General features: G+C 61.7%; 2 protein-coding genes across 2 annotated transcripts; both read right to left on the bottom strand.

Moving 5' to 3' along the window:
* Positions 1-1,748: 1,748 nt before the first annotated feature.
* CHLRE_16g678900v5 (uncharacterized protein) lies at positions 1,749-5,895 on the bottom strand. Its single transcript, XM_043071370.1, has 4 exons — positions 5,522-5,895; positions 5,183-5,272; positions 4,859-5,059; positions 1,749-4,715 (listed from the first exon to the last, which is right to left on the bottom strand). The coding sequence occupies exons 1-4, from the start codon at positions 5,672-5,674 to the stop codon at positions 3,855-3,857; spliced, it is 1,305 nt and encodes a 434-aa protein (XP_042916046.1). The 5' UTR covers positions 5,675-5,895; the 3' UTR covers positions 1,749-3,854.
* Positions 5,896-6,043: 148 nt separating this feature from the next.
* On the bottom strand, positions 6,044-11,435 carry CHLRE_16g679051v5 (uncharacterized protein). The gene is made up of 9 exons (XM_043071375.1): positions 10,768-11,435; positions 10,279-10,400; positions 10,104-10,148; positions 9,812-9,820; positions 9,385-9,485; positions 8,883-9,067; positions 8,598-8,735; positions 7,994-8,052; positions 6,044-7,665 (listed from the first exon to the last, which is right to left on the bottom strand). The coding sequence occupies exons 5-9, from the start codon at positions 9,425-9,427 to the stop codon at positions 7,509-7,511; spliced, it is 582 nt and encodes a 193-aa protein (XP_042916045.1). The 5' UTR covers positions 9,428-9,485; positions 9,812-9,820; positions 10,104-10,148; positions 10,279-10,400; positions 10,768-11,435; the 3' UTR covers positions 6,044-7,508.
* Between the last annotated feature and the right edge of the window lie 12,172 nt (positions 11,436-23,607).

The following is a 23,607-nucleotide window of genomic DNA, read 5'->3' as shown; positions in this document are numbered from 1 at the left end:
CAACTTGACTCCACCAACCCCGACTTTGCTGCAAACCCTCCCGCGGACAAAGTCCGTGTGACTCCGCGCACAGTGAGTCCTAGCCAAGCCTCAACCCGCCAGAGCCCCACCGCTGTGCCTCAACGTCACAAGCCTAGGCACAGAAGTGCCGGGAAACGTCTAGGCCGCAGGACACACGCACAGCGCACGCACTAACCAGGGCGCAAGCGTCCAGGTACTAGAACGGTCGCCCACGCGTGCATCCTGCCCACACACAAAGCCACCAACCACGCACAACCTCGCACGGCGAGGGAGGCGAGGAAGCAGCGTCATACAGCAAGCGCAAAACCATGCCGCCACCAACAGCCCGAGAGATGAAAGGATGCGCAGACGGCACAGTGTCCCAACCCTTTGGCCTGATACCCAAAGTCACAAACGTCTGGAGACGACCCCAGAAGTCAGCTACGACGGCAAGTCCAATGCTCAGCACCCGGGCCGACGGCAGCTTCGCTCGCGCCGCCAGCCCGGCCATAACCATACGCTGCCGACCAAAGTCCAGGGCAGATATAGCAGCGAGACACACCACATCCCACACAGGCGGCGCAAGCGAACATAAGGAGCTGGGAGTGCCCATGTTTGTCAATAGGTGGACTTGTAATCCCAGGTAATCCGGCGCAAGTCACAGGTTTGCGGGTGTGCGCAGTTGGGCCCCCTGGTGATGGGCGTGGCGCCCTGACGCCCTAGTGGGCTGTCTGGCAAAAACAGCCAGTGCGGTGACGCGCAGCAGAGCAGTGGGGGAGCCAAGCTCTGGGGGAGCTAAGCAGGGGGCAGCGGAGCGGCACGCCGTGCCTCCGGCCCTCCACACAGCGGCCACCAGGCGCCATTCTGCACGGCTCCGCCGCCAGCTCACGTCCGATGGCAGTGCATGCTCATCAGCATACGACTCAGCCGCATGGGGGCAAACACCTCATTGCCACGAGCATGGGGGCAGGGTGCTTGCCGGTGACCCAGCGGCCGCCCCGCCGTGCTGCGTCTTGGATCCAGTGGGGGGGCCTGTCGTGCGGTGCGCCTCATATAGCTTGTTCCGCTGCTTTCCTCCCCCGTCAGCCCCTTCGGAGCTCGCAGCATCTGGTAGCCTGGCAACAGCGGCTGAACTAGCTAGCTAGAACGGTAGAACCGGCTCAGGCGGTTGTAACTGCCATCATGCAAGCGCAGTGCTTCAGCCACACAATATGGCGGTGCGTCTTCTCTGCGCATGATCCCCCAGAGCGTGGCGCCCAGGGCCGAGGCAAAGTAATCGAAGAGGTTGGCAGCGTTGGCGGCGGCAGCAGGAGGTGGGCACAACGCAGGGGTCGGGAAGGAGGCTGTTGGGTTGAAGACTTGAAGTCTGCGGCAAGACGCGCGCGCGGCATGCAGTCTGGGGCGGGACACACAGGCACTGTGGGCGGCACACGGAAGTTCTACGACGCACAAGTATATAACCCTGCGGACGGCGCCCTGGGGCATCTAGATGTGTCTTCACCGACTATCCTACTACAGGCACGAACACATGTGCGGATTCATAGCTGGTGTTGGTTGTGGGCACCTGCGTGATTCGCTGGGGCACCCGCCGGGCTCCTACCTTACCCCGACCGCCACGACCACTGGTGGCATGTCGGTGACAAGGGGACTCTGTCGCCACTTCGGAGTTCGGACAGTGGACAGTGCGGCGGCTGAGGTAGCTATGCCATGGACGCAGCGACAAGGGATTGGCATCAGACGAGATCAGGGCCGGTCCGTTGTTACACGCAGTGGCACGACACCTCAGCTCAGCTCGGATCGTTCAGCCACGCCACCTGTGCTTGCAGCACCTGGTGCCTGTACGTTTTGGCGTTGCGGGCATTCCGTTGTGGCGCCCCCCTTCCACGGCTACAGCTCAATGCTGTGACCGCAGCTGCAAACCTGTCCTGCCGCAAACAGCCAAAGGCTTGGCGCCACACGCCGGCCGGCCTCGCCCCTGAGCAGCCCCCGTCTCAGACATGTCTCACACAAACCTCTGTGACAAATTCATCTTCTCATCATTTCATGGCGACTGCGCACCGCCTTCTTTCTTCTTCAGTTGTACTGCACTCTTCAATTCTGGCCGTCGTCACACCGCCTTACGCAATACACAGCGCTGCTTTTTCTGCTCGGTATGTGGGGCCATCCTCCACACACATAGCACCTCCCTTAACCGCAACGCTGCCGCCCGTGCCATGTTGACTCAGCGAGGAATTGCCCGCTGGCCATGGCATGCCATACATTCAAGGGCGGAGCGTGCGCATACGTAAAGGAGTAAACCCACACCAAAAAGGCCGGACCTGGGTACAGTACTTGCAAAAACCGTACTGCAGCCCACCACAAAAAAGTATGCCGTGCTTAGGGTGGCGGCGTGAGGACTTGCGCCAGATGTCAGGGGGCGCTGAATAGCCGCGAACCTCCTTCCGCCGCAAGCCCCACAGCCTTGTATGCAGCCATCACCTCAAAGCGCCGACAACCCCATCCTCCTCTTCATCCTCTTACTCAGGTACCGGTATATGCGTGTGTGAGCACGATCAGCAGCCTTCTGTGGTTGCCGGCATGTAGGGCTCGTTACGAACAGCCGTCCGTCTCGTCCTTCGTCCTAGCTATCCCACGCTCTGCCAGCGATGCAGTGCAGCCTACAGTCTTGCGCGAGGCGATAGAAACCGCTTCCTCGCCTTTCACCTGAAAACCCACGTATGCTCACAGCGGGGCGCGACCCCCGCTCTGGAGAATTCACACACCCGCTTTCCCCTGCCCAATCACCTCGAATCCTGAATACTCGTTGCTCTAACCTGATTGCAGCCGCACCCGGCCGCTCGCCGCGTCACGGGCCATCGGTGCCAGTGTGCAGTGCCGCCACTCCCACCATGAACCACACCTTTGAATTACTTAAGTAACGTACACCCAACCGTAATTATGTATCTTCGTGCCTCCTGCGCCTCGCGCCCGCCGCTACATACACTTTTAAATCGCACCTGACAAACACAGGGACAGTGACATTCGCAGTGTAGAACAGGTGCTGCATTGCTTTCAATCCGGAGGCTCGATTGCTGTTCGCCTTGTCGCATCGCACACGAGCCACAGCAAACGTGCGTGCGGTACGTTGCATGGTACCGCTATGGGGCGTTTGCCGGGCGCCCAGCGACCTACAGAGTCTAGTGGCCCAACCCCCGCACATCGAGCAAATCCAACACCACACCAGCCACAGAAGGCGCATCCTTGCTCTCTCGCCCCCTGATAGCCCTTGAGTCGCATGCCGGTGTGTGTGTATACTTGCAGCAACCTGTGCACTCAGCGCCCCGGCCCACAGCCAGCGGCCGGGCGGCGCATGCATATGCCACGCCTTTCCCACGAACAGGAAACCGATGCCCACAGAATCACCTTGAAAAAGTGCTCTGCGAAGTACGGATGCAGCAAATCCAACCTAAACATACAGGCAAACCACAAATAACATGATAGCTGCAACGAAACAAATACGCGGCACTGCAGTTATGTACCCACGACCAACTAATATGAGCAACGGCGGCGCCGACAGCGGTGCACATCGCGCCCCGCGCAAGACCACGCTCCACAAATACGGCTCACAATTTTGTATTTTCTCAAGGGCTACGACGCGAATAGCGCCAAACACACACAAACGACAGCACCAGCGCCAAGCAGCCAAGCCCCGCATAGCGGTTTCTTGATACATCCAGGTCTAGGTCTTTCTGGCCCGAACCAACCATGCCGGCAACGCCAGCGCGCGACCACACACACACTCACACACACACACCGCGGCAACTTCCCTGCCCTGCCCTCATCTGCCGCACCAACAGCATCATCAGCGCTAACTCTCAGCCCAGGGCGGCGGCGGTCACCGCCAGGTGGGCCGGCAACGCCATTCCCGAGGCGCGGCTGTAGCCGGGCGAGGTGCTCCGCCGCGCCGCCATCATCCACGACATCGCCGCCACGTCAAACGACATGCGACGCTGCAGCGCCGTCGCCGTCGCATGCACCGACGCCGCAGCGCTGCCCGAGTCGCCGTCCAGGCATTCTGGCCGCGTGCGCGACAGGTCGCGGTGGCTGCGCCCGCATCGCTTCAGCAACAGCTGCTGCGCGTGCTGGCGCGCCTGCTGCCGGAGCCCTGCCGCGGAGGTGGGGTTGGTTCCCCCGTTCATGGCCAGGTCGCGACTGGTGCAGAACACGAGCGTTCGCCCGTCCAGAGGGCCTCCGGAGCCGCCTAGCTGCAAGAAGCGCCCGCCGGTCCCTCCATGTGCCCTTGCTGATGGCGCTGGTGGCGGTGGTGCCGCTGGGGCGGGTCGGGTCGCGCCGGCACCGCAGGCGCAGGCGCTGGCGAGGCAGACGCCAGAAGCCGACGTGCACCGGCACTCGGCTGGCCGCTGCTGCTGGTGTTGACGCGAGATGGATGCATACTGCTGGTGCTGCTGCTGGTGTGGCATTGTGCGATGCTGCACATGTAGCCCGCTCCACGAGTGGTGCTCTGCGTGCGTGCCGCGCCCGTGCGGCGCCGCAAGCCCGTCCGCCCGTGGCGCAACTGAGAAGCCGCCCGGCGCCGCACCAGCGGCGGCGTCTGGGCTCATCGGGCTGCTACCTCCCACTGCGGCGTGTTGCTGCTGCTGCTCCATGGTCGAACGCCAGCGGGGTGCGTACTCATCCAGCAGCGCTAGCACGGCCTTGGTTGTCAGCGGCTTGCGCTGCATTTAATGAGAAGTGGCGGCGGGCACGATTGTTGTCAGCAGGATACGGTAACAGTTGTGCAACGGTCAGGGCTCTGCACCTCGGGCGCGGTAGCGGTTGTGGAGGCAAACGGGTCTGGGGCGCGGTCCTGCGAACTCACCACAGCGCCGTTGGCGCCCAGGGTGAGCGCGCGCTGCGCCACCGTCTCGCCGCCTTCCACAAGGTCGTCCAGGCATGAGGCAGTGCAGACTACCACGGGAACCTGTAGCTGCTGCTCGCTCCCGCTCCGGGCGCGCGCGGCATCCAGCTCGCGCATGCCCTTTGTTGCCGCCCAACCGTCCGCCACGGGCATTTGTAGGTCCTGTCGATATAGTTTGATAAGTGTTCAATTACATGGTATAAAGGCTCTTCGCCATGGTGTCGACACGCTCAACACCTCAGTGTCGGCATTCGTTGAGTAAGCTTGCGTCCCCGGAACCCTCACCAGGAAGACGCAGACGATGTCGCGGTGCGCCTTGCTGTATACGTCCACGCACTGGTTACCATTCTCCGCCTCCAGAACCTCGAAACCAAGCTGCAGTGACAGGTACACAGTGCAATTGTTAGGAAAAGCACCTCGTCCGCGCCAACCCAGCACAAGACCGGAAAGCGCTGCATCAAGATAGCCAGTAAATATCAGCGACTATGCGACGGAGCCGGCTCCTGCGGGCAATCTTCGGCGGAAGCCTAGATACGGTACCCCCTCGCCGATACACCCGGTGACCGGTCCGTTCGCGTCGGCCCCTAGACGTGGGGCCGATGACAGCCTTACGATGTAACCTACCTTGTGCAGGATGGTTCCAAGGATGAGGCGGTTCACCGCAAGGTCGTCCACAACAAGCGCTGATTTGCGGGGCCGCTGCACAGCCCGAGCGCTCGCCAGGTGGGCTGGGCGAGGGCAGTGCAACGGACTCAACATCACTGGCCCTTGCAGCATCGCTGCGCAGGCCGGGGGCGCCGGGGAGGCAATTGTGACGAGGGAATTGCAGACTGGGGCTCGGCAATCTAAGCCAATGCCCTTGTTGTAAATGTTGTTTTGGTGTTGTTCTTTGTGAATTGGGAATGAGTGTAGGGAGGGTAGCGGTGCCGAGTCCAATTCCACTCAGAAAATCGGGGCGATCGAGGATGGATCGTGATTTGACGATTTTTGCACAACCGTGGGGTCTTGCCTGTCTTATTTTGCCTTTCATTGTCTAAGTATTGTGGTTTCAGATGTGGGACCGCCTTGAGTCCCGCACCAACTCGCGCCCCTCGGCGGGCGCGCCGCTGTCAAAAAAACAATTGTGCAGTGTGATGCAAACAACTTGCAGATATCCTCGTACTTAAGAAAACTGCCGTTTGCAAGACATAGGCTCCGAATGGATGTTTGCAGGCAAAAAGCGTAGCCGGACTGGACTTGCCAAGCGGTTCAGCGTTTTTTATGAGATTACTGAAAATACAACAGATAGCAGCCTAATATGCCGCCGGCCACCGCAAAGGTTGGCGGAGTGCCACCTGTGCGTAGCCAGGACCCGGGCCCTTCGGCGGCCCTGACTCAGACGCGCGCCTGCTATGGCTCATTGTATTGCTTATATAATCGAGCAACGTTGCGGACGCAGTTGGGTGAGGCTGAGTAAAGCCGGTGACCTGGTGCCAGGCGGGATATCGATGGCGTGGCCGCGTCCAGGAACCGCGGGGTGTTCACTCTCAATCCCGCCAGGGCGGACCGTATGCGAAAAACGTATGAGAATCTAATAGAGGAAGGCGCGCAGGCAGGTGCGGACAGCTGGAGGGTTGAGCTCAGGGGAGGGTTGAGCTTGCTGAGGCCTGCATGACTGATGTCTGACCGCGCCGTGTGAAAGGCCGGCGCTTGTGCCCCATTAAGCATGTATGCCAGCCATGGACCTGCCTCCTCCCACGACATTTACACACTCCTTCAGGAGTCAGGGCTCAGGCATTGATAACATGGGAAGGGTGTTAGTTCCGCGCGCAGTCAACCTTGCCGTCCTTGCGCTGCCGCACAAGATTGCATTGGTTACAAGAGCCGCCGCACAAGGGCCGCCAGCACACGTATACAGAAGCAGCACGCGCAACGACGGCAACGCACAGTACGCGCAACGACGGCAACGTCCGGACGGCTAGCATTCAAGCCGCACCCAACTCCACATTCAGGTCGCATCCTGACCCCCACAGCGATGCGTGTACCAAACTGCAGCTGAGCCTGCTTACGTATGACGGTATTAGCGAGACATGTTCACGGCATCCAACGATTAAGACTTCATTAGCTCCATCCAATGCTGCCAGCACAGACGTGTCGCGACCGCACGTCCGCACGCACCCACGACACGCCACCCAGCAATGCCGAGCTCAGAATGCTGCGAAAGCGCACTTGAGCACCCTACTGCGCCACAGCACTAAGCACGTGCACTCACCGGGGTGAGGCGGCTCTCACGCCACAAGATCGAACCTGGGACGACTCGCCAGATAAAAATACAGGATGCCACCTTGATGAGCAAGGGCAACCACGCCCTGAAGGTGGCCGCCCTGTCTGGGCGACGGCCTGGGCCGCGTCTATACGGGATGCCGCCTGCGGCTTGAGCATTTCTCGCTTTCCCGTGTCCAGCCACGCCACCAGCGATCCTCCTACAAGTACGGTAGTCCAAGCGCTGCTGAAGCAGCCATTACCACGCCCGCCACGCCTGCAAGTCCACTGCTCGGTAGCCCCCGTGGCCGCGCCGCCCTCCCTGCGACGCCCACTTGGGCACCTACACTGCATGCACACGGCCGACTCGTCAGATCTTCTCCCCCTCAAAGTGCTTATTCAGCCAGCCGGTCATGCTCTCTACGACCCGTCCCGCGGCAGCGGCGGTCTCGGGCTGCGTCCAGTCGCCGCGCGTCACCACGCCCGTTGCCTCAGTGTCCGTGGGCTGAACCAGAGACCCGCCAGCCCTGCAGCGGGGCACACGGGGAAGTGACCACGGCACATGGCGCACGGCGCACACAGTCTCCTTTTTAGTTGAGAGGTGAGCAGATTTCATTGCGGGTTGTGAGGGCAGGACAGGGCGTTCAACATTGATTGCCGTTGCGTGCACACAGCTAGCTTGGGGACTCCGATGCAGGCAATCCGCGAGGCAGGTGCCGCACGCGCTGACGCGGCGCGTGTTGTAAGGGACGCGCGAGGCTGGCTGCTCTGCGGGCACGTTGCGCTGTCACAGCCATTGTCACTGGCAATGGATTTGGAAGGCGAAGGTGCTCACTCCGTCAATTGCTCACTCACCCGAACGTCATCCGCAGCTCGGCGTTCATCTCCATGAGCCTCATCACGGGAAGCTCAGCCTGCACAGCGCAAAGCATTGTGCAGCGGTCATTGTCGCCGCCTCAGTGCCGTGTGGCGTCAGGAGCGACGGCGCGAGCCACCAGCTGCGTACGCTACTGATCCCAACTGCAGTCCCGCACACACTGTGCTCCTGCGGGAGCCCCCATTGTCCGACTACATGCACAAGCGTTTTTGGGCTGAGGCCCCCGAGCGAAGCGATCCAAGGGGGGGGCGAAGCCCCCCAGGATTGCCCCTGTCCGTGCGTGCCTGCCTGCCTGCCTGCCTGCCTGCCTGCCTGCCTGCCTGCCTGCCTGTCTGCCTGCTAGATAGGCACCTGGTTTGGCTATGTGCCTGTGGAAACCGACCCCGGCTATGTCCGGGCGATGAGGCTGTTCGGCCTCAGACTGTGGAGGGGCTCAGCCCCTTTTCCCGTGACTGGGGAACACTTGTCCGACTACATGCACAAGCGCGTCCTGTGTTCTCTGTTCCCATATGCTATGTGACATACGGTGCATATGCGTCCTTGACTGCTTGTGCTCCCTCACACATGCGCGTGGGCTCTCACCTTGGCGTACAACACCACCACGGGGCACTTGATGGCCTTGAACCAGGCCGCGTCCAGCCCTGCCGCCTCGGCCGCGCCCAGGTCGGGGTTGCCGGCGCCCACGCCGTAGAACAGCGAGCCACCCAGGTCGCTGGCCGCCTGTGTGTTGTGTTGGCAACACACCACGTCGTAGCACGGCGCAGCATATGCGAAGGGACTGAGACCAGCTCGAGAGAGGGGCAAGCAGTGCGCTCAAAGTGAGCCAGCACTCCACGCCCCCAACCCCGCGACAGCCCGCTCCCGCACCTTGCGCCCTGCCATCAGCGCCACCATGCCGCCCCAGCCAAAGCCGAAGCAGCCGATCTTGGTATTCAGGCTGCGGTCGCCCGACTCCGCTGCCAGCTGCCGCACCCTCCGCACCGCGTCCTCAAGCATCGGCTCCACCCGGGTCCAGGCGCCCGTGACCTGCAGCCAGCGCTCGTAGCCGTGCTCTGGAGGAAGAGGGGCAGGGGGCACGGGTGTTTGTTGCTACCGGCATGTCAGGTGTTTTGAGGATGGCGGGTGGTGTTTTGAAGGCCGCGTATAGAGGGGTAGCGTGCTGTAACAGCTGCGGTTTGAGCCAGGCGTCTGGCACCCACGCTAAAGCGCTGGTCAACCGTTGTCGTATATCGGTTTGCGCAGGCCGTTACGCCATGGTTCTCAATAAGCAAGCAATTCAAACAGCGGCGAGGCGTTGCCGATCCAGATCAGCTCTCTTCGCAGGCGGCCAGGCACGTGCGTTGCAGCTTTAAGTGCCTGGCAAACGCACCTGGACGGGGAGGGAACCTGGCAGTGGGCCAGGGGAGGCCCATGAAAGGGTCGAAGGCGACCACGGTCAGCCCAGCCAGCCTCCGCGAACCGGTCACATGCCTGTGGGCGATCAAGCACACACAAAGGCGTGACCCGCGTGACCGTCACAGGCCAGAGATGAGCAGATGTTACGAGCTGGTGGCAGAGACTGCAAATAGGTTGCGGCCACGGGCAGCGTGCGCGTGTGCCACGCATTGTCACCAGGCAGCCGCCACAATGGCACGGGCTTCGGCCACTGGGCTGCAACAAACATGCAGCGGCCTTGCAGCCCACAGCCCGTATACACATGGACACAGCGTAACCCAATGACCCGTTCCTTGTGCTTCTTAACACACACTGACGCACATACGTATTGTTGACCAGCTCACTCGCACACACTCACACACCTGGAGGAACTGCTCATGCGCAAACGGAGGTAGGCGGCGTCGAGGATACAAAGCGGAGGACACAAGGCGAGAGGACCATTCATGCATGTTATACCACTGAATCATCTAGCTCATAAGTAGATCACTGATGCGCAAGGCGTATCGCCACATGTAGGGCATGTATGCATTTCTGCCTCAAGCCTCCAAGCCCCCAAGCCCCCAACCCAGTGCCAGTGGGGCCACTCGGCCCATGCCATGTGTGCCCGGCCCGCGCCCTGGCCTGCGACCCCCTCGCGCCACGCCCTCGCCCCACCTGCTTGCTTTCCAACCCAAAGATATCCGGAACCACCACCAGGAACTGCGACAGGGTAGATTGCAAGTACGGTCAGCTGCAGTGCTGCACGGCCTGTTCCTGGGCGCAATCCAATACCCCAACCTACTTACAATCGCCGTAGCCCAGCCGTAGCCGGTCAACACAAAGAACTCACCCGCTTTCTAGCTGCGCCCGTGCCTACGACGTAGATGCCTGTCTTTCCAGACTTTCCAAAGCTGCCTTTGGGCGCGTAGTCGTATGCCGTTGCTGCCGCCAGGGCCCCCGGGAACCCGCGGCCTGCAGCAGCCGTGAAAGCAAACGGGGGTGGTGGGCACAATGCACTTTTGCTGTGCCATGCGAGTAACCACCATCCCCGCCCAAACGGTCCTTTGTTACTGCGGGTTAACTTCAAGGACGAGCGCGCGGTGGCGTGCGTGTGAAAGCAGAAAGCGATGAGCACACACGATGGCGTGTGTGAGCGTTGTAATGTGCCGCTCTGCCGTGCCGTTTTTACCCCACATTCCCGAAATCCCCAACCCATTGCTGCTGTGTTCGCCAGTCACGCAGCATTTCCGGAGATGAGCACCCGTCATAGACAACTCCATGCGCATTTCAGACGACGCGTTAGTAAGCCTGTCCAGCCCACGCTGGTCTAGAGTCCCACCGGCGTCGGTGAGCAAGCAGGACGCCCGCCGCGCTCGTGCCTCCTTTGCAACCGGCACGTCAAGGTTGCAACTGCTACGCCTCTCAATCTGAGAGTTGCTGCGCTGCATTCTGGAGTAGCAGCGATTGAGAGCTTCGGTCGCCTGGTCAAAGACTCTAACGCGATAACTCTGCCTTTGCCATTATAAAACGTTTCTCCTGTTTGAACGAGGATGATAATGGCAGCGCGGTCCCGCAAAGTAAGTACACCGACTTGTCGTCTTCCGTGTGTCGCGTACGGCTGCAGCGGTAGGGACCTGCCCCAACAATCAATGAGATGCTACCGCTATATAGGACAACGAGGAAAAGTTCACAGTTAGGGGAGGGGAAAAAAAAACAGAATCAGGCTTTGTGCATCGATATCAAAGTAGTTATGAAAGTTGTATTAGTGAAATGTGGTGTGTCACCCCGACCAAACTGTCTACGCGGATGGATTATGGGGACCGGAAACGAAAGTTCCTGTTCCTTGCGAGATAATGCCACGGGTTAATCTCACACAGATCCACAGCAATACTTGAATATATGATGCTACTCAACAGCGTGCGAGGAGGCACTTGGGTGAAAAGTGAGGGCACGCATGCCAATCCTTTGTGACGGTTCGCATTTACCCCTCCTTAAGCTTTGTTCGTGATAAATATGGTATCAAGTATCGACGGCAATATAGGGGCCAAAGAGTTACTGCGCAGGGGTCAGGGGGTTCTGCCTGTGTTTCGCCGTCCCCGTGCCCACAATTCCGAGTCCCCTGCCGCCCACGGCCCACCAGGACAACTCCCTTTCCTTGCACATGGGGTCGCGGCTAGCATAACAAGTCCAGCTGGCTTGAGGGGGCCGTAGCACAGCTATATCAGGAAGGGTTCAATGTGAATTCAATGTGAAGTGTACGGGTGGGTGAGCGTGGGGTTGTGGGTATGTCGCGGGGGTGGCCTGACGCCCGGGCAGCAATCGCCATCGCTGTGCCCACCTGAGGCGGACACCTGAGGTGCGGGGGCTGGCAGCGGAAGTGGACTGACCTCCACCGCCCGCGTGGGGGCGCCGGGCCCAGCGCTCGTATCTTACGAAGGCAGGGGCGGCGTCAGTGGCCGAATTCCTTAAAATGGCTTCGTTTAGTTGACGAAACAGGCTGCCGCCGCTTCGTTCACCCCCAAAATGTTTCCGGGGGCTCCGCCCCCGACCCGCACGATGTCGACACCGACACGATACGCCCACTCCTTCCCTGCTTCCCGCCGACCCAACCTCACTCTCCCGTCAGGGGAACCCCTGTCTCCCGCCGTCAACACCCATAGATACAGCCCTTTGAGCCTTCTTACCATATGCCACGCAGGTTTCGGCTGTGGAGTAGCCGCTGGAACCCCCTGTCCTTGGCCACAAGTGGCCGAAATCCCAAAAATGTCTTCGTCTATTTGCCGAAAGACCCCCCAAGATCCCGTGCGTTTTGGCCGAAATTCCCCAGTCAAGAACAAAAAAATTTCGTCCGCCAGAGGCCTTTTTGGGCAAATTTCGTTCCGAACGAAGGAAGATACGAGCGCTGGCCGGGCCTGGTCACAATTTGCTTGGCTGCACTGTTTGCCACTGTTTGCCACGTCAGTGCGGCTGGGCCCTGCTTCACCCTCCTGCCCCGTGTCGTGTACACTTGCTCCGTCAGTGCAGCGCGACTCCGCTTTTCGCCCCTGCATTCTCGTTCCCCGCTGGTGTGCAATTCGTGCTGTGCTACCAGCACCAGGTCCCTCTCATGTGCGATGTGCACCCCCCCCCCGCCCCTATGCTTCAGCAGTGGCCAGCATTCAGGTGTGCGCTGGCCTGCCCAAGGCATGGGGCGAGCAGGTTGCAGAGTGGCCTGACCTGCAGCTGCTGGGTACATACTGGCCAGGCACGGCGGACCGTGGGAACCGGCTTCGGCATGCACAGGTAAAGTCGGAGTCCGCGTTCAATAAGGTGGTGTCCGAGCGCAGTAGCCAAGCGCCAGGGAAGCAGCTGCTGATGGCGGGCAAGCGCGTCAACTGCTGGCACACTCGCGGCAAGTATGTCGCGGCGTACTGGTACGCGCACAACGCCGCCGGCACCCCGGAGGAGCGCGCGGCAGTGGCAGCGTACGCCGTGGAGGAGGGGAAGCAGCTGCAGGGCCTGTATCCAGAGGCGCTGCGGCGTGCGTACATCCCGCTTGCGGGTGGCGGGCTGATGCTGTGCCTGGACGAGGAGTATGCACCTTTTCAACTAGTGTCCAGGTCCTTGAACCGCCGCGCCTACCAGCACATGGACAAGGAGGACTTTGATAGGACCGTCATCGTGTGGGCGCACGGTGAGCGGTTACGAAAATAGGTCGTGTTGAGTTGGGGTGTGGGGGGCTAGGTGGGGGGCGGGAGCGGGAGCCGGGGGGTAGGGTGCGGTGGGCGGGAGCCTGGGGCGGGGTCCGCAGGGTGGAGGCTGCAAGCAGGAGCGGAGCACATGGGACGGGACGCGGGGGATGGAGGGGGGGGGCGGGGCCCGGCACTGCCAGGGCTGGGCGGTTAGGGCGGGGGTTAATGCAAAGGCGTTGTCATGGAATCGTAGTGACCCAGGGCGTGGCACCTGTACATGCAGGGAGTCGCCAGCGAAGCTGGGTGCTCGAGCAGCTCGCCTGGGGTGGCGGTCCACGGGCGGTCCATGTTTGTCCTCGGTGGGGTGCAGTCCTGGATCGAGATCAAGCACGGGGACATGGTGCTTCTGGAGGGAAGGGCTGTCGCGCATGGGTCCGAGGTGCTGGAAGCACCGGTGGACAAGGTTGGGCGGGCCCGTTGTGATGTGTACGGCAGCGCATTCTATGTCAAGGGGGCGGACGTCAAGACTGCGCAGGAGCTGCTGCGCGGGCAGCAGGAGGTAGTGTTGCGGGCGGCAGCTGGCTGGACAGGCGCCCGCGACCGGGCCGTCGGGTGAGGTGCCCAAGGGGGACTTGCGCGCCTTGGGTCGCGAGCAGGTAGCTGCCGTGGTGGCGGCATCACACGCTATCGGGTAAGTGTGCAGGTGAGCGTGGGCAGGGGATGGAATGGGTGGGTGGCTGGAGATTTGTTCAGTGTGCGCCGCGCCAGGCGGGTCTGTCTGTTCTGCCAGCAGATCACATCTGCATACTGCCGATGAACCCCACGTGCAGGCTGGCAGCTGGCACGCAAGCTGTGGCAGGCGGGGGCAGGTCTGTAGAGCCAGGCGCGGCCACGCCTGGTCCACGCGGGACCTCTGGCCGCATTGCCGCACAGGGTGTGGCATCAGCAGCACAACGAACCGGAGGGATCGGAGCGGAGGTATGTTCCACTGCAGCTCATCAGTCGCCGGGGGCCACATTGCCGGTATCAGTGTCTGATGGCGACTTGCTGTTGACCGGCAGGCCGCAGGCCAGTGCCCTGGCGGCTGCAGCGCCCATCAAGAGTGTGGGGGGCAGCAACCCACGGCGCAGCACACCGGCCAGCGCTGTGGTGGCTCGAGCAGTGAGTTGGGCAGGGGTGACTACCTGGGGTGCAGGCCTGTGGAAGCACGGGGAATGCATGGGCGTGCAAGCATGGGCAGCGTGCCAGGACCAAGACTAGACCTCATTGCGAGTCTGCAGAGCCGTGTGCCGTGAGTCACGCCAAAGAACACATGCGTGTCATCGTGTACCGCACAGGTCAGGCAACAACGCGGTGGGCAGGAAACGAAGCGTCGCACGGTGCGTGGGGGGTTGAGGGATGGGTTGCGGGCTTCCTCACCAAGGATACTTTCACAGCGCTGCATGCCTGCCGTTATTCACTTGCAGGCGAATGTGGGGCCCGCCCCTTTAGCAAAGCAGCGGAAAACAGCCACCCAGAGAGTGGCAGCGGCGCTGCCTGTGGCGGGCCACGGTGTCGCCGGCGCAGCAGGCCTGACCAGGTCGCCCACAGGCATAATAATAATAATTCAAACGCCGGCCCATGGGGCCTGGCGTGGATTATCGGGGTAAGGTGGCTAGGGCGAGGAGGCCCATCCCCCTCGCGCTGCCACCTCACCACGCACTCCGAGGAGGTGTGGGGGAGCCGTGGCTCACCCGCCTCTCGGTTTGAGTTCCTGCTCGGTTACTCGGCGCATTTTGATAATGCCGCCCGCACTGTTCACAGCGTGTGTGTGGAGCCTCTCTCCGCATACTCGTGCGGCTGTGTGGGTCACCCCAAGTTGAGAGGTGAGCAGCTTAGTGAGGTTGCAAGGGATGGCCCCAGTCACTCCGAGCGCAAGGCATTCATTGGTGGAGTAGTGGACCGTCCATCCGGCCGCTTCCAGCAGTCGCTTGAGTTCTTGGTGTTGTTGAGATTTTTCTTCCCGCTTGTCCAAATGGCGGACGTCAGAGCTGTAACCGATTTCAAGGATATAGATGGGCAGCCGTGCTTTGTTCAGGGGCGGGCGGTACCCTTCTCTATGTGTTTCATGGGCGGGCAGGTTTGGGATGAACAGAATGTCAGGTCTGAGCCTTGTAATAAGGGGTGATGATGTCCTCTCCGCAGCCAGCCAGGCGGGGGGGCGTTGTGCAGACGCATAGTGTGGCAGGTCGGCTAGGGGGCCCGCGTCCATGACCATGAACCCGTTCCCGTAGGTCCCTTTGGAGATGCATTTGGCGATACGCTGGACTGCCCAGTTGTGCCGATTGATGTACGCGCCTTTCATTTTAGGGTGTGTGCAGCCTCCGAGGATGTGCCCTCCGGAGTCAGGGGTGTGGCAGAGGGGGCAGTTGCCGTTCCCTCCCAGGCGGTAGCGCCGTTTAAGCTGTGCGTTGAAGAGGTAGCCGTAGCGGGCGTAGAGTATTTGCTTGACCAGCCAGGGGTGCCTGGTGGAGCTGGCGAGGGTGCGGTTGCTGAGGGTGGGGCACATGTTGGCAGATGCTTCCGCCCATTGCTCCAGCACTGGAGTATTATTGGTAAAGCCTTGTTGTGCTTCGGGGGGCAATGAGTTCAGGACTCCACGGTTTAGGTCGCTTAGGTAGAAATTGTCAGAGTTGCGTTTGGGCCACCAGATGTTGGACCACGGTTCGTCTGGTGCTAAGCGTATGGCCTGCCCCATGGCCTCCATGTCGTTGGCGGCGACTTTGGCTGCACCTTTGTCAGCTTCCTCGTTGCCGTGGAGCCCTGTGTGAGAGCGGACTTTCAGCAGCTGGACTGGGACCCCGGCGTCGGCATACATTTGTAGCTCGTGGAGAATGTTTTCCAGCAGGTTTTTATGCTTGGATAGTAGGAGTCGTTGTGGTGCAGTGAGGGCTCGGCGGATCAAGTAGAGAGACACTAGGGAATCACTGGCTATGGTTACTTGGGTCATGCCCATCAGACAGAGTCGGGGGCGGATGTATTCTAACGCCACGAGAATGGCTGATAGTTCGGCTCTCTGGATTGTGTTGGTGCTGTTGAGGCCGCCTGGTTCGACGTAGATGTGTTCGGTCTGTTGGGACCACGCGCAAGCACCGAGTTTGTTCATTTCATTGCCATCTTCACCGGCCGCAGCTTTGATGCAAGATCCGTCGGTCCAAACAATGGTGGCGGCATCGTACAGGTAGCTGCTCCGAGCGGGGAAGGCAGCTCGTGTGGTGTAGAGGGCAGAGAGCGTGGGCATGGGCGTAGGGCATGTGTCCAGGCCCTGTGCTGCTGGTGCTTGGGGTCTAGTTAGCTGCTTTGCACGGGCTTTTGCACGGTGGCTGTATGGTCGGCCCGGTGGGGCTGTGCGGTCGCGGGGGAGGGTTACGCGCGCGGGCCACTCCAGTGGTTGTCGGCGCCCTGGGGGTTGTGAGGTCGGTGGCGGCACCGCTCCAAGTTCGGCCAGGGAGGTTTGGAGACGTGTCAGGTTGTTGTTGGAGTTGAGTGCTTGTACCCCTGTGGTGTTCGCAATGAGGAGTAGCTGCAGGCCCTGCTTGCTGCTGGCAGCCTCGTCGGCCGCCCCAAGGCCATCTAACATGCTAGAGGCGGATACGCCAGGTGGAATCAGGGCCAGGATGGTGACATGTGGACTCGCAAGGCACCGGCTGGCGGCGCCTTTGCCTTGTGGGATAATCATGAAGGTGATGGCGGGGGTGGCCTGGTGTTCTAGGTGTTCGATCGATGCTGTTGCCCACGCCAGTGCCTTTGTGCAGGCGTCTGGGTCAGGGTCAGGGTGGGCGAGGGAAAGGCCATCAAACGGGGCCGTGTACGCATCATGTGAGGCCCCGAAGAGGGAGTCAGCTGCGTGTTGGCTGTAATATTTAGTGGCCCGGCCCGAGCAGTTGAGTGGAGAGGCAAACCGTTCCACCAGCCCCACTGGGCGGTCAGGGTCTGAGTGTGTCGAGGCAAGGCAGTTGTACAGCGCCAGCTTCAGGGACTCGGGGAGAGAGCGCTCACGTGTGGGGGCCGACTTGCATGTCTTGCCTTTGCTGTCTACCCGTGTGCGGAGTAGCAGTTTAGCCAAGTCTTCCGGGAAGCCCCCTTGAGATCGGTGCGGGCTGGTTGCGTCATGGTGGGTAGATAGGGCGTGTTCATACCGAGCTTTAAGAGTCAGCAAGGTACCTAGCGTAACGGATGCTATGTGGCGTCCGGTAGGGTTGTAGACGTGGGTGAGGGTGCGTTCATCAGTGTACGTGTCTGGGATTTGGATTGTATACCTTCCGGTGGGGTGGACGTCGAGGTAGGGATTGCACGGGTTGGTGTCAATGCGCGTGTTCTGTTTGGTGGTGCGTCGGACGTGGGACGCGGCCACGTCGGCTTGCGTCCATCGCCCTTGCTGTTGGGCAGGTGTAAGACGGGCGTCTTTGGGCTTGGGTTGTGGCGTGGGTGTAGGGGGTTCTGCAAGTTTCCGCAGGTGTTCGGAGATGGCAGGGGTCCACCCTTGGAGGGTGGGGCATTTGTCTACGGGTTCGCTGGTGGGGTCCCATTTCATGCGCAGGAAATATTTGTGGCATGCTTGCCCGTATCCCACTATAAGGACGGGTTTGTGCGTTACACCTGCTTTTTGTGCGTAAAGCATGCGTTGGGGGTGGGACGCATGCGTCCACGGAACGCAAGAAGCATGAGGGCCGGGGAGGGCGGCAAACCTCTCGGTTGTGCGTGCGAAGCACGCATGCGGAACGCATGCAGACGCATGCGCCCCACGAATACGCAAGCCCCCGACGCAAGCCCCGTCAAAGCCTTCACCTTAAGTACTTGCTCAACTCACAGAGTGTAGACACATAGCGAACGATGACTTTGCCAAACCTCGCGATCCCCCAACTGCACTGCAACGTGCAAACTATTGCTTCTACATTTGCTGCGTTAACAAACAGTATATTAGCACGTATAACGCAATTGCCATGAGAAAGGCGTTAGGGATGGGCCTTGTTAAACAAAGGCAAAGCAACGAGTGCCAGGCTCTATGTTGTATGTATGTATGAAGAGTTAAACCTAGGTACTAAGTAGTAATCGCGGTAAACGGGGGGAGCGCCAGCGGTGCGTGGCGGTGACTGTTCCAAACAGCCGCGGCAGAGGCTGTGGCTGCCGCGGCTGCCCATGGCCAGCAGTCACCGGTTGCGCGGCCGCTGGTGGGGAGGAAGGCTGGCGAGTGCCGCTGCTGCGCGCTGCTATCAGCCCGGAATCTGCACGGGAGCGGGAGGCATGGGCGGGCTAAACGGGAGCGGCCGGGGTTGCGGCGGTGCGTGGCGGTGACTGTTCCAAGCAGCCGCGGCAGCAGCTGTGGCTGCCGCGGCTGCCCATGGCCAGCAGTCACCGGTTGCGCGGCCGCTGGTGGGGAAGAAGGCTGGCGAGTGCCGCTGCTGCGCGCTGCTATCAGCCCGGGACCTGCACGGGAGCGGGAGGCATGAGCAGGGTAAACAGGGGGAGCGGCCGGGGTTGCGGCGGCGCGTGGCGGTGACTGTTCCAAGCAGCCGCGGCAGAGGCTGTGGCTGCCGCGGCTGCGCATGGCCAGCAGTCACCGGTTGCGCGGCCGCTGGGTGGGAGGAAGGCTGGCGAGTGCCGCTGCTGCGCGCTGCTATCAGCCCGGAATCTGCACGGGAGCGGGAGGCATGGGCGGGCTAAACGGGAGCGGCCGGGGTTGCGGCGGTGCGTGGCGGTGACTGTTCCAAGCAGCCGCGGCAGAGGCTGTGGCTGCCGCGGCTGCCCATGGCCAGCAGTCACCGGTTGCGCGGCCGCTGGTGGGGAAGAAGGCTGGCGACTGCCGCTGCTGCGCGCTGCTATCAGCCCGGGACCTGCACGGGGGCGGGAGGCATGAGCAGGGTAAACGGGGGGAGCGGCCGGGGTTGCGGCGGCGCGTGGCGGTGACTGTTCCAAGCAGCCGCGGCAGAGGCTGTGGCTGCCGCGGCTGCCCATGGCCAGCAGTCACCGGTTGCGCGGCCGCTGGTGGGGAGGAAGGCTGGCGAGTGCCGCTGCTGCGCGCTGCTATCAGCCCGGAATCTGCACGGGAGCGGGAGGCATGGGCGGGCTAAACGGGAGCGGCCGGGGTTGCGGCGGTGCGTGGCGGTGACTGTTCCAAGCAGCCGCGGCAGAGGCTGTGGCTGCCGCGGCTGCCCATGGCCAGCAGTCACCGGTTGCGCGGCCGCTGGTGGGGAGGAAGGCTGGCGACTGCCGCTGCTGCGCGCTGCTATCAGCCCGGAATCAGCACGGGAGCGGGAGGCATGGGCGGGCTAAACGGGAGCGGCCGGGGTTGCGGCGGTGCGTGGCGGTGACTGTTCCAAGCAGCCGCGGCAGAGGCTGTGGCTGCCGCGGCTGCCCATGGCCAGCAGTCACCGGTTGCGCGGCCGCTGGTGGGGAGGAAGGCTGGCGACTGCCGCTGCTGCGCGCTGCTATCAGCCCGGGACCTGCACGGGAGCGGGAGGCATGAGCAGGGTAAACGGGGGGAGCGGCCGGGGTTGCGGCGGCGCGTGGCGGTGACTGTTCCAAGCAGCCGCGGCAGAGGCTGTGGCTGCCGCGGCTGCCCATGGCCAGCAGTCACCGGTTGCGCGGCCGCTGGTGGGGAGGAAGGCTGGCGAGTGCCGCTGCTGCGCGCTGCTATCAGCCCGGAATCTGCACGGGAGCGGGAGGCATGGGCGGGGTAAACGGGAGCGGCCGGGGTTGCGGCGGTGCGTGGCGGTGACTGTTCCAAGCAGCCGCGGCAGAGGCTGTGGCTGCCGCGGCTGCCCATGGCCAGCAGTCACCGGTTGCGCGGCCGCTGGTGGGGAGGAAGGCTGGCGAGTGCCGCTGCTGCGCGCTGCTATCAGCCCGGAATCAGCACGGGAGCGGGAGGCATGGGCGGGCTAAACGGGAGCGGCCGGGGTTGCGGCGGTGCGTGGCGGTGACTGTTCCAAGCAGCCGCGATGGAGCCGAAAACAAACTGGTGCTTGTCAGCACCTTTATTGACAGTGTCGGGCAGAACCACGGTGACCGTGTGCATGTAAGCCTTACCCCGTATCCAGCCCGGCGCACCAGGCGTTCCGTGTCTTCATGCGGCGGTGGGCGTGAGCGGAGGTGCGTGTGCATGGGAGCCCTACACCGTATCCAGCCCGGCGCACCTGGCGTTCCCCCGGCGTGTCTTCATGCGGCGATGGGCGTGAGCGGAGGTGCGTGTGCAATCAAGCCTTACACCGTATCCAGCCCGGCGCACCAGGCCTCCCCCGGCCTTCCTTCATGCGGCGATGGGCGTGAGCGGAGGGTGCGTGTGCATGGGAGCTCTACACCGTATCCAGCCTGGCGCACCAGGCGTTCCCCCGGCGTGTCTTCATGCGGCGGTGGGCATGAGCGGAGGTGCGTGTGCATGGGAGCCCTACACCGTATCCAGCCCGGCGCACCAGGCGTTCCCCCGGCGTGTCTTCATGCGGCGGTGGGCATGAGCGGACGTGCGTGTGCATGGGAGCCCTACACCGTATCCAGTCCGGCGCACCAGGCGTTCCCCCGGCGTGTCTTCATGCGGCGATGGGCGTGAGCGGAGGTGCGTGTGCATGGGAGCCCTACACCGTATCCAGTCCGGCGCACCAGGCCTCCCCCGGCGTGTCTTCATGCGGCGGTGGGCGTGAGCGGAGGGTGCGTGTGCATGTGAGCCCTACACCGTATCCAGCCCGGCGCACCAGGCGTTCCCCCGGCGTGTCTTCATGCGGCGGTGGGCATGAGCGGAGGTGCGTGTGCATGGGAGCCTTACACCGTATCCAGCCCAGCGCACCAGGCGTTTCCCCGGCGTGTCTTCATGCGGCGGTGGGCGTGAGCGGAGGTGCGTGTGCATGGGAGCCCTACACCGTATCCACCAGGCCTCCCCCGGCCTTCCTTCATGCGGCGGTGGGCATGAGCGGAGGTGCGTGTGCATATGAGGCTTTCCCCGTTATTGAGAAAGCTGTAAAGACGAACCATGCGAAGCCGAGAAAGCCGGTATTCAGGTGGTTCCCTAAGCACAAGCCGCGGAGGCGCAGGCGGAGGCGAGACCCGTGCCCGGACCGGCGCTGAAGACTGACGTACCGGCCTGCTGTAGATTAACTTAAGCCGGAGCATGCAAGCAAATCAAGACCCGACCCAGCATGGAGCGCGTACCTTGTTGCATGGGGCTGCATGGGGCTCATATATTTCGAGTTCAGTTTTTCACTCTTCAAGCAACCTGTCTTTGTCACATGTAGCTACATACCTATCGTTCAGCACCATGTAGAGACTTCGTGGTCCTCTGCCAGTCGGCCATGGACTTGCTTTCAAAGTTGGCGCTCAAGTCTACAGGGCGAGTCTTCAAGTCCTGCTAAGCCCTGGCATCAATCTTTGGAAGGTATGTTATGAGCTGCTGGTGCTGGGGCTGGGCTGCGCTGTCGCAGGGGGTGTCGGACCCTCGTTGACCGGGTCTACAACTAAGCCAGGTCTTGACGCTGCTGTTACAGGATGTAAATCAAGCATCAGAGACCAAGTCTGGAATCAACAGTGCCAGGTGAGGCAGGTCAGGACACATAGCGACAGCCATTTCAGGGGGTCGACAAGCGACAACAAATTCAGGGGGTCAAGCGAGCTAGCATCCATGCGCAGTATGGACGAAGTTGTAAGAGCATAAGCAGAGATTCAGAGTGTGAAGCTCCCCCGCTCCCCCTCGCCTTGTCTCCTCAGGTCCGGCACTGGAATTCGACTCGGGGCGCAGCGCGCGTAAATGCGTGGCCCTTCTAACCCTCACCAGGCAAGTTTGATCGGAAGTTGCTACACAACTCATAATAGGATGAATGATAGGATTTGAATGACGTACATGGGAAGTTGGTTCTAGGGGACCGAATGGGCCTCTTTCCAGTCGATTTAGTGGCGCCCCCTTTAGAATGCTCCGCCGCAGTACCGCTGCCTTGTGGGATTGCAATTACAACACTAAATATACCAGGAGACAAATCGGGGCGGAGTAAAGCCAAGGTCGGATTTTGCGACCTGGTCGGGGACTGCCTTTCCCAAGGGGTGACACGCGGCAAACACCCAGCAAGCCAACTGACAGGCCTTCGTCGCTACTAGCCTAAAATTACAAGGTTAGCAAGCATTTAGCATCGCAGAGGAAGAAGCCCACTAAAGTCTGCGCCACTAAATGGCTAAAGTCCCCACTGGAAAGAGGCCCAATGCGGTCTAGGCCCTGCCCTGCACGACACCGTGCCACCATGCACTGACCAACTTACCCCAAACACCATGCAGGCCGAGCTCAAGTATGGAGGCGGCTAGCGGCAAGCGGCAGACTTCAGGTGGCGGCAGCGGAATTGGCAGGCGGCGCTGTGCGCGCATGGTGTTATGCTGTGATCGGCGGGTGGCTGGGTGTAGTGCTGGCAGGGGATCCGTATCGGTTGCCTTCACACTTGCCTCGAGACCCTGAGTATGCCTGGTCTGTACGTTTAGTGTTGTGTAGCAATGGTAGGCCTTGCAGAATGTGTGCGTGCAGCACGCGGTGGGTTGTGGGTCGTGTGGACGGAGCGGGCGGGAGAGCCGTGCGGACTTGCACCATTTTGGCACACCACGACACCAGTACGAGGGGCACGTGTCGGAGCGCAGATGCATGAACTGTAACACATCAAGAGAGCTTCAGGTGCCTCATGTGCCCCATTTTATGTGCCGTGCGGGACGCGCACAGTATCGGGCGGGACGCACACAGCGCCGGGTGGCAGCTTGCTTTAGGTAAAGCACAGGCGTGCCGCATGCGTGAGACCATGCGTAGAGCTCTAAGCAACCGGCATTTTTGCTTTATTTGTGCTTAATCGTGCGTATGCTAAGCATGCATACGCATGCGTGCCAGCCAGAGGGGAGCGGCGCGGCAAGTCCTGGCAACTACCATGCGTTAGCTAACGTAAGTGCTTGTCCTTGACGCATGCGAGCGGTGTGCTTCCTCCTGCGTACCGCACGCACTTTTCGTGCTTGCCGCATGCGGAATTTCCATGCTTAACGCATGCTAACGCATGCCATAACGCACAAACCCGTCCTTGTAGTATAGTTCCCCGCTGGTGTGCAATTCGTGCTGTGCTACCAGCACCAGGTCCCTCTCATGTGCGATGTGCACCCCCCCCCCCCGCCCCTATGCTTCAGCAGTGGCCAGCATTCAGGTGTGCGCTGGCCTGCCCAAGGCATGGGGCGAGCAGGTTGCAGAGTGGCCTGACCTGCAGCTGCTGGGTACATACTGGCCAGGCACGGCGGACCGTGGGAACCGGCTTCGGCATGCACAGGTAAAGTCGGAGTCCGCGTTCAAGGTGGTGTCCGAGCGCAGTAGCCAAGCGCCAGGGAAGCAGCTGCTGATGGCGGGCAAGCGCGTCAACTGCTGGCACACTCGCGGCAAGTATGTCGCGGCGTACTGGTACGCGCACAACGCCGCCGGCACCCCGGAGGAGCGCGCGGCAGTGGCAGCGTACGCCGTGGAGGAGGGGAAGCAG

The sequence above is a fragment of the Chlamydomonas reinhardtii genome, chromosome 16, assembly GCF_000002595.2.
Source record: "Chlamydomonas reinhardtii strain CC-503 cw92 mt+ chromosome 16, whole genome shotgun sequence".
Taxonomy (NCBI): Eukaryota; Viridiplantae; Chlorophyta; class Chlorophyceae; order Chlamydomonadales; family Chlamydomonadaceae; genus Chlamydomonas; species Chlamydomonas reinhardtii.
Note: the sequence above shows the minus strand (reverse complement) of the source record. Positions and strands in the feature narration are given on the sequence as shown.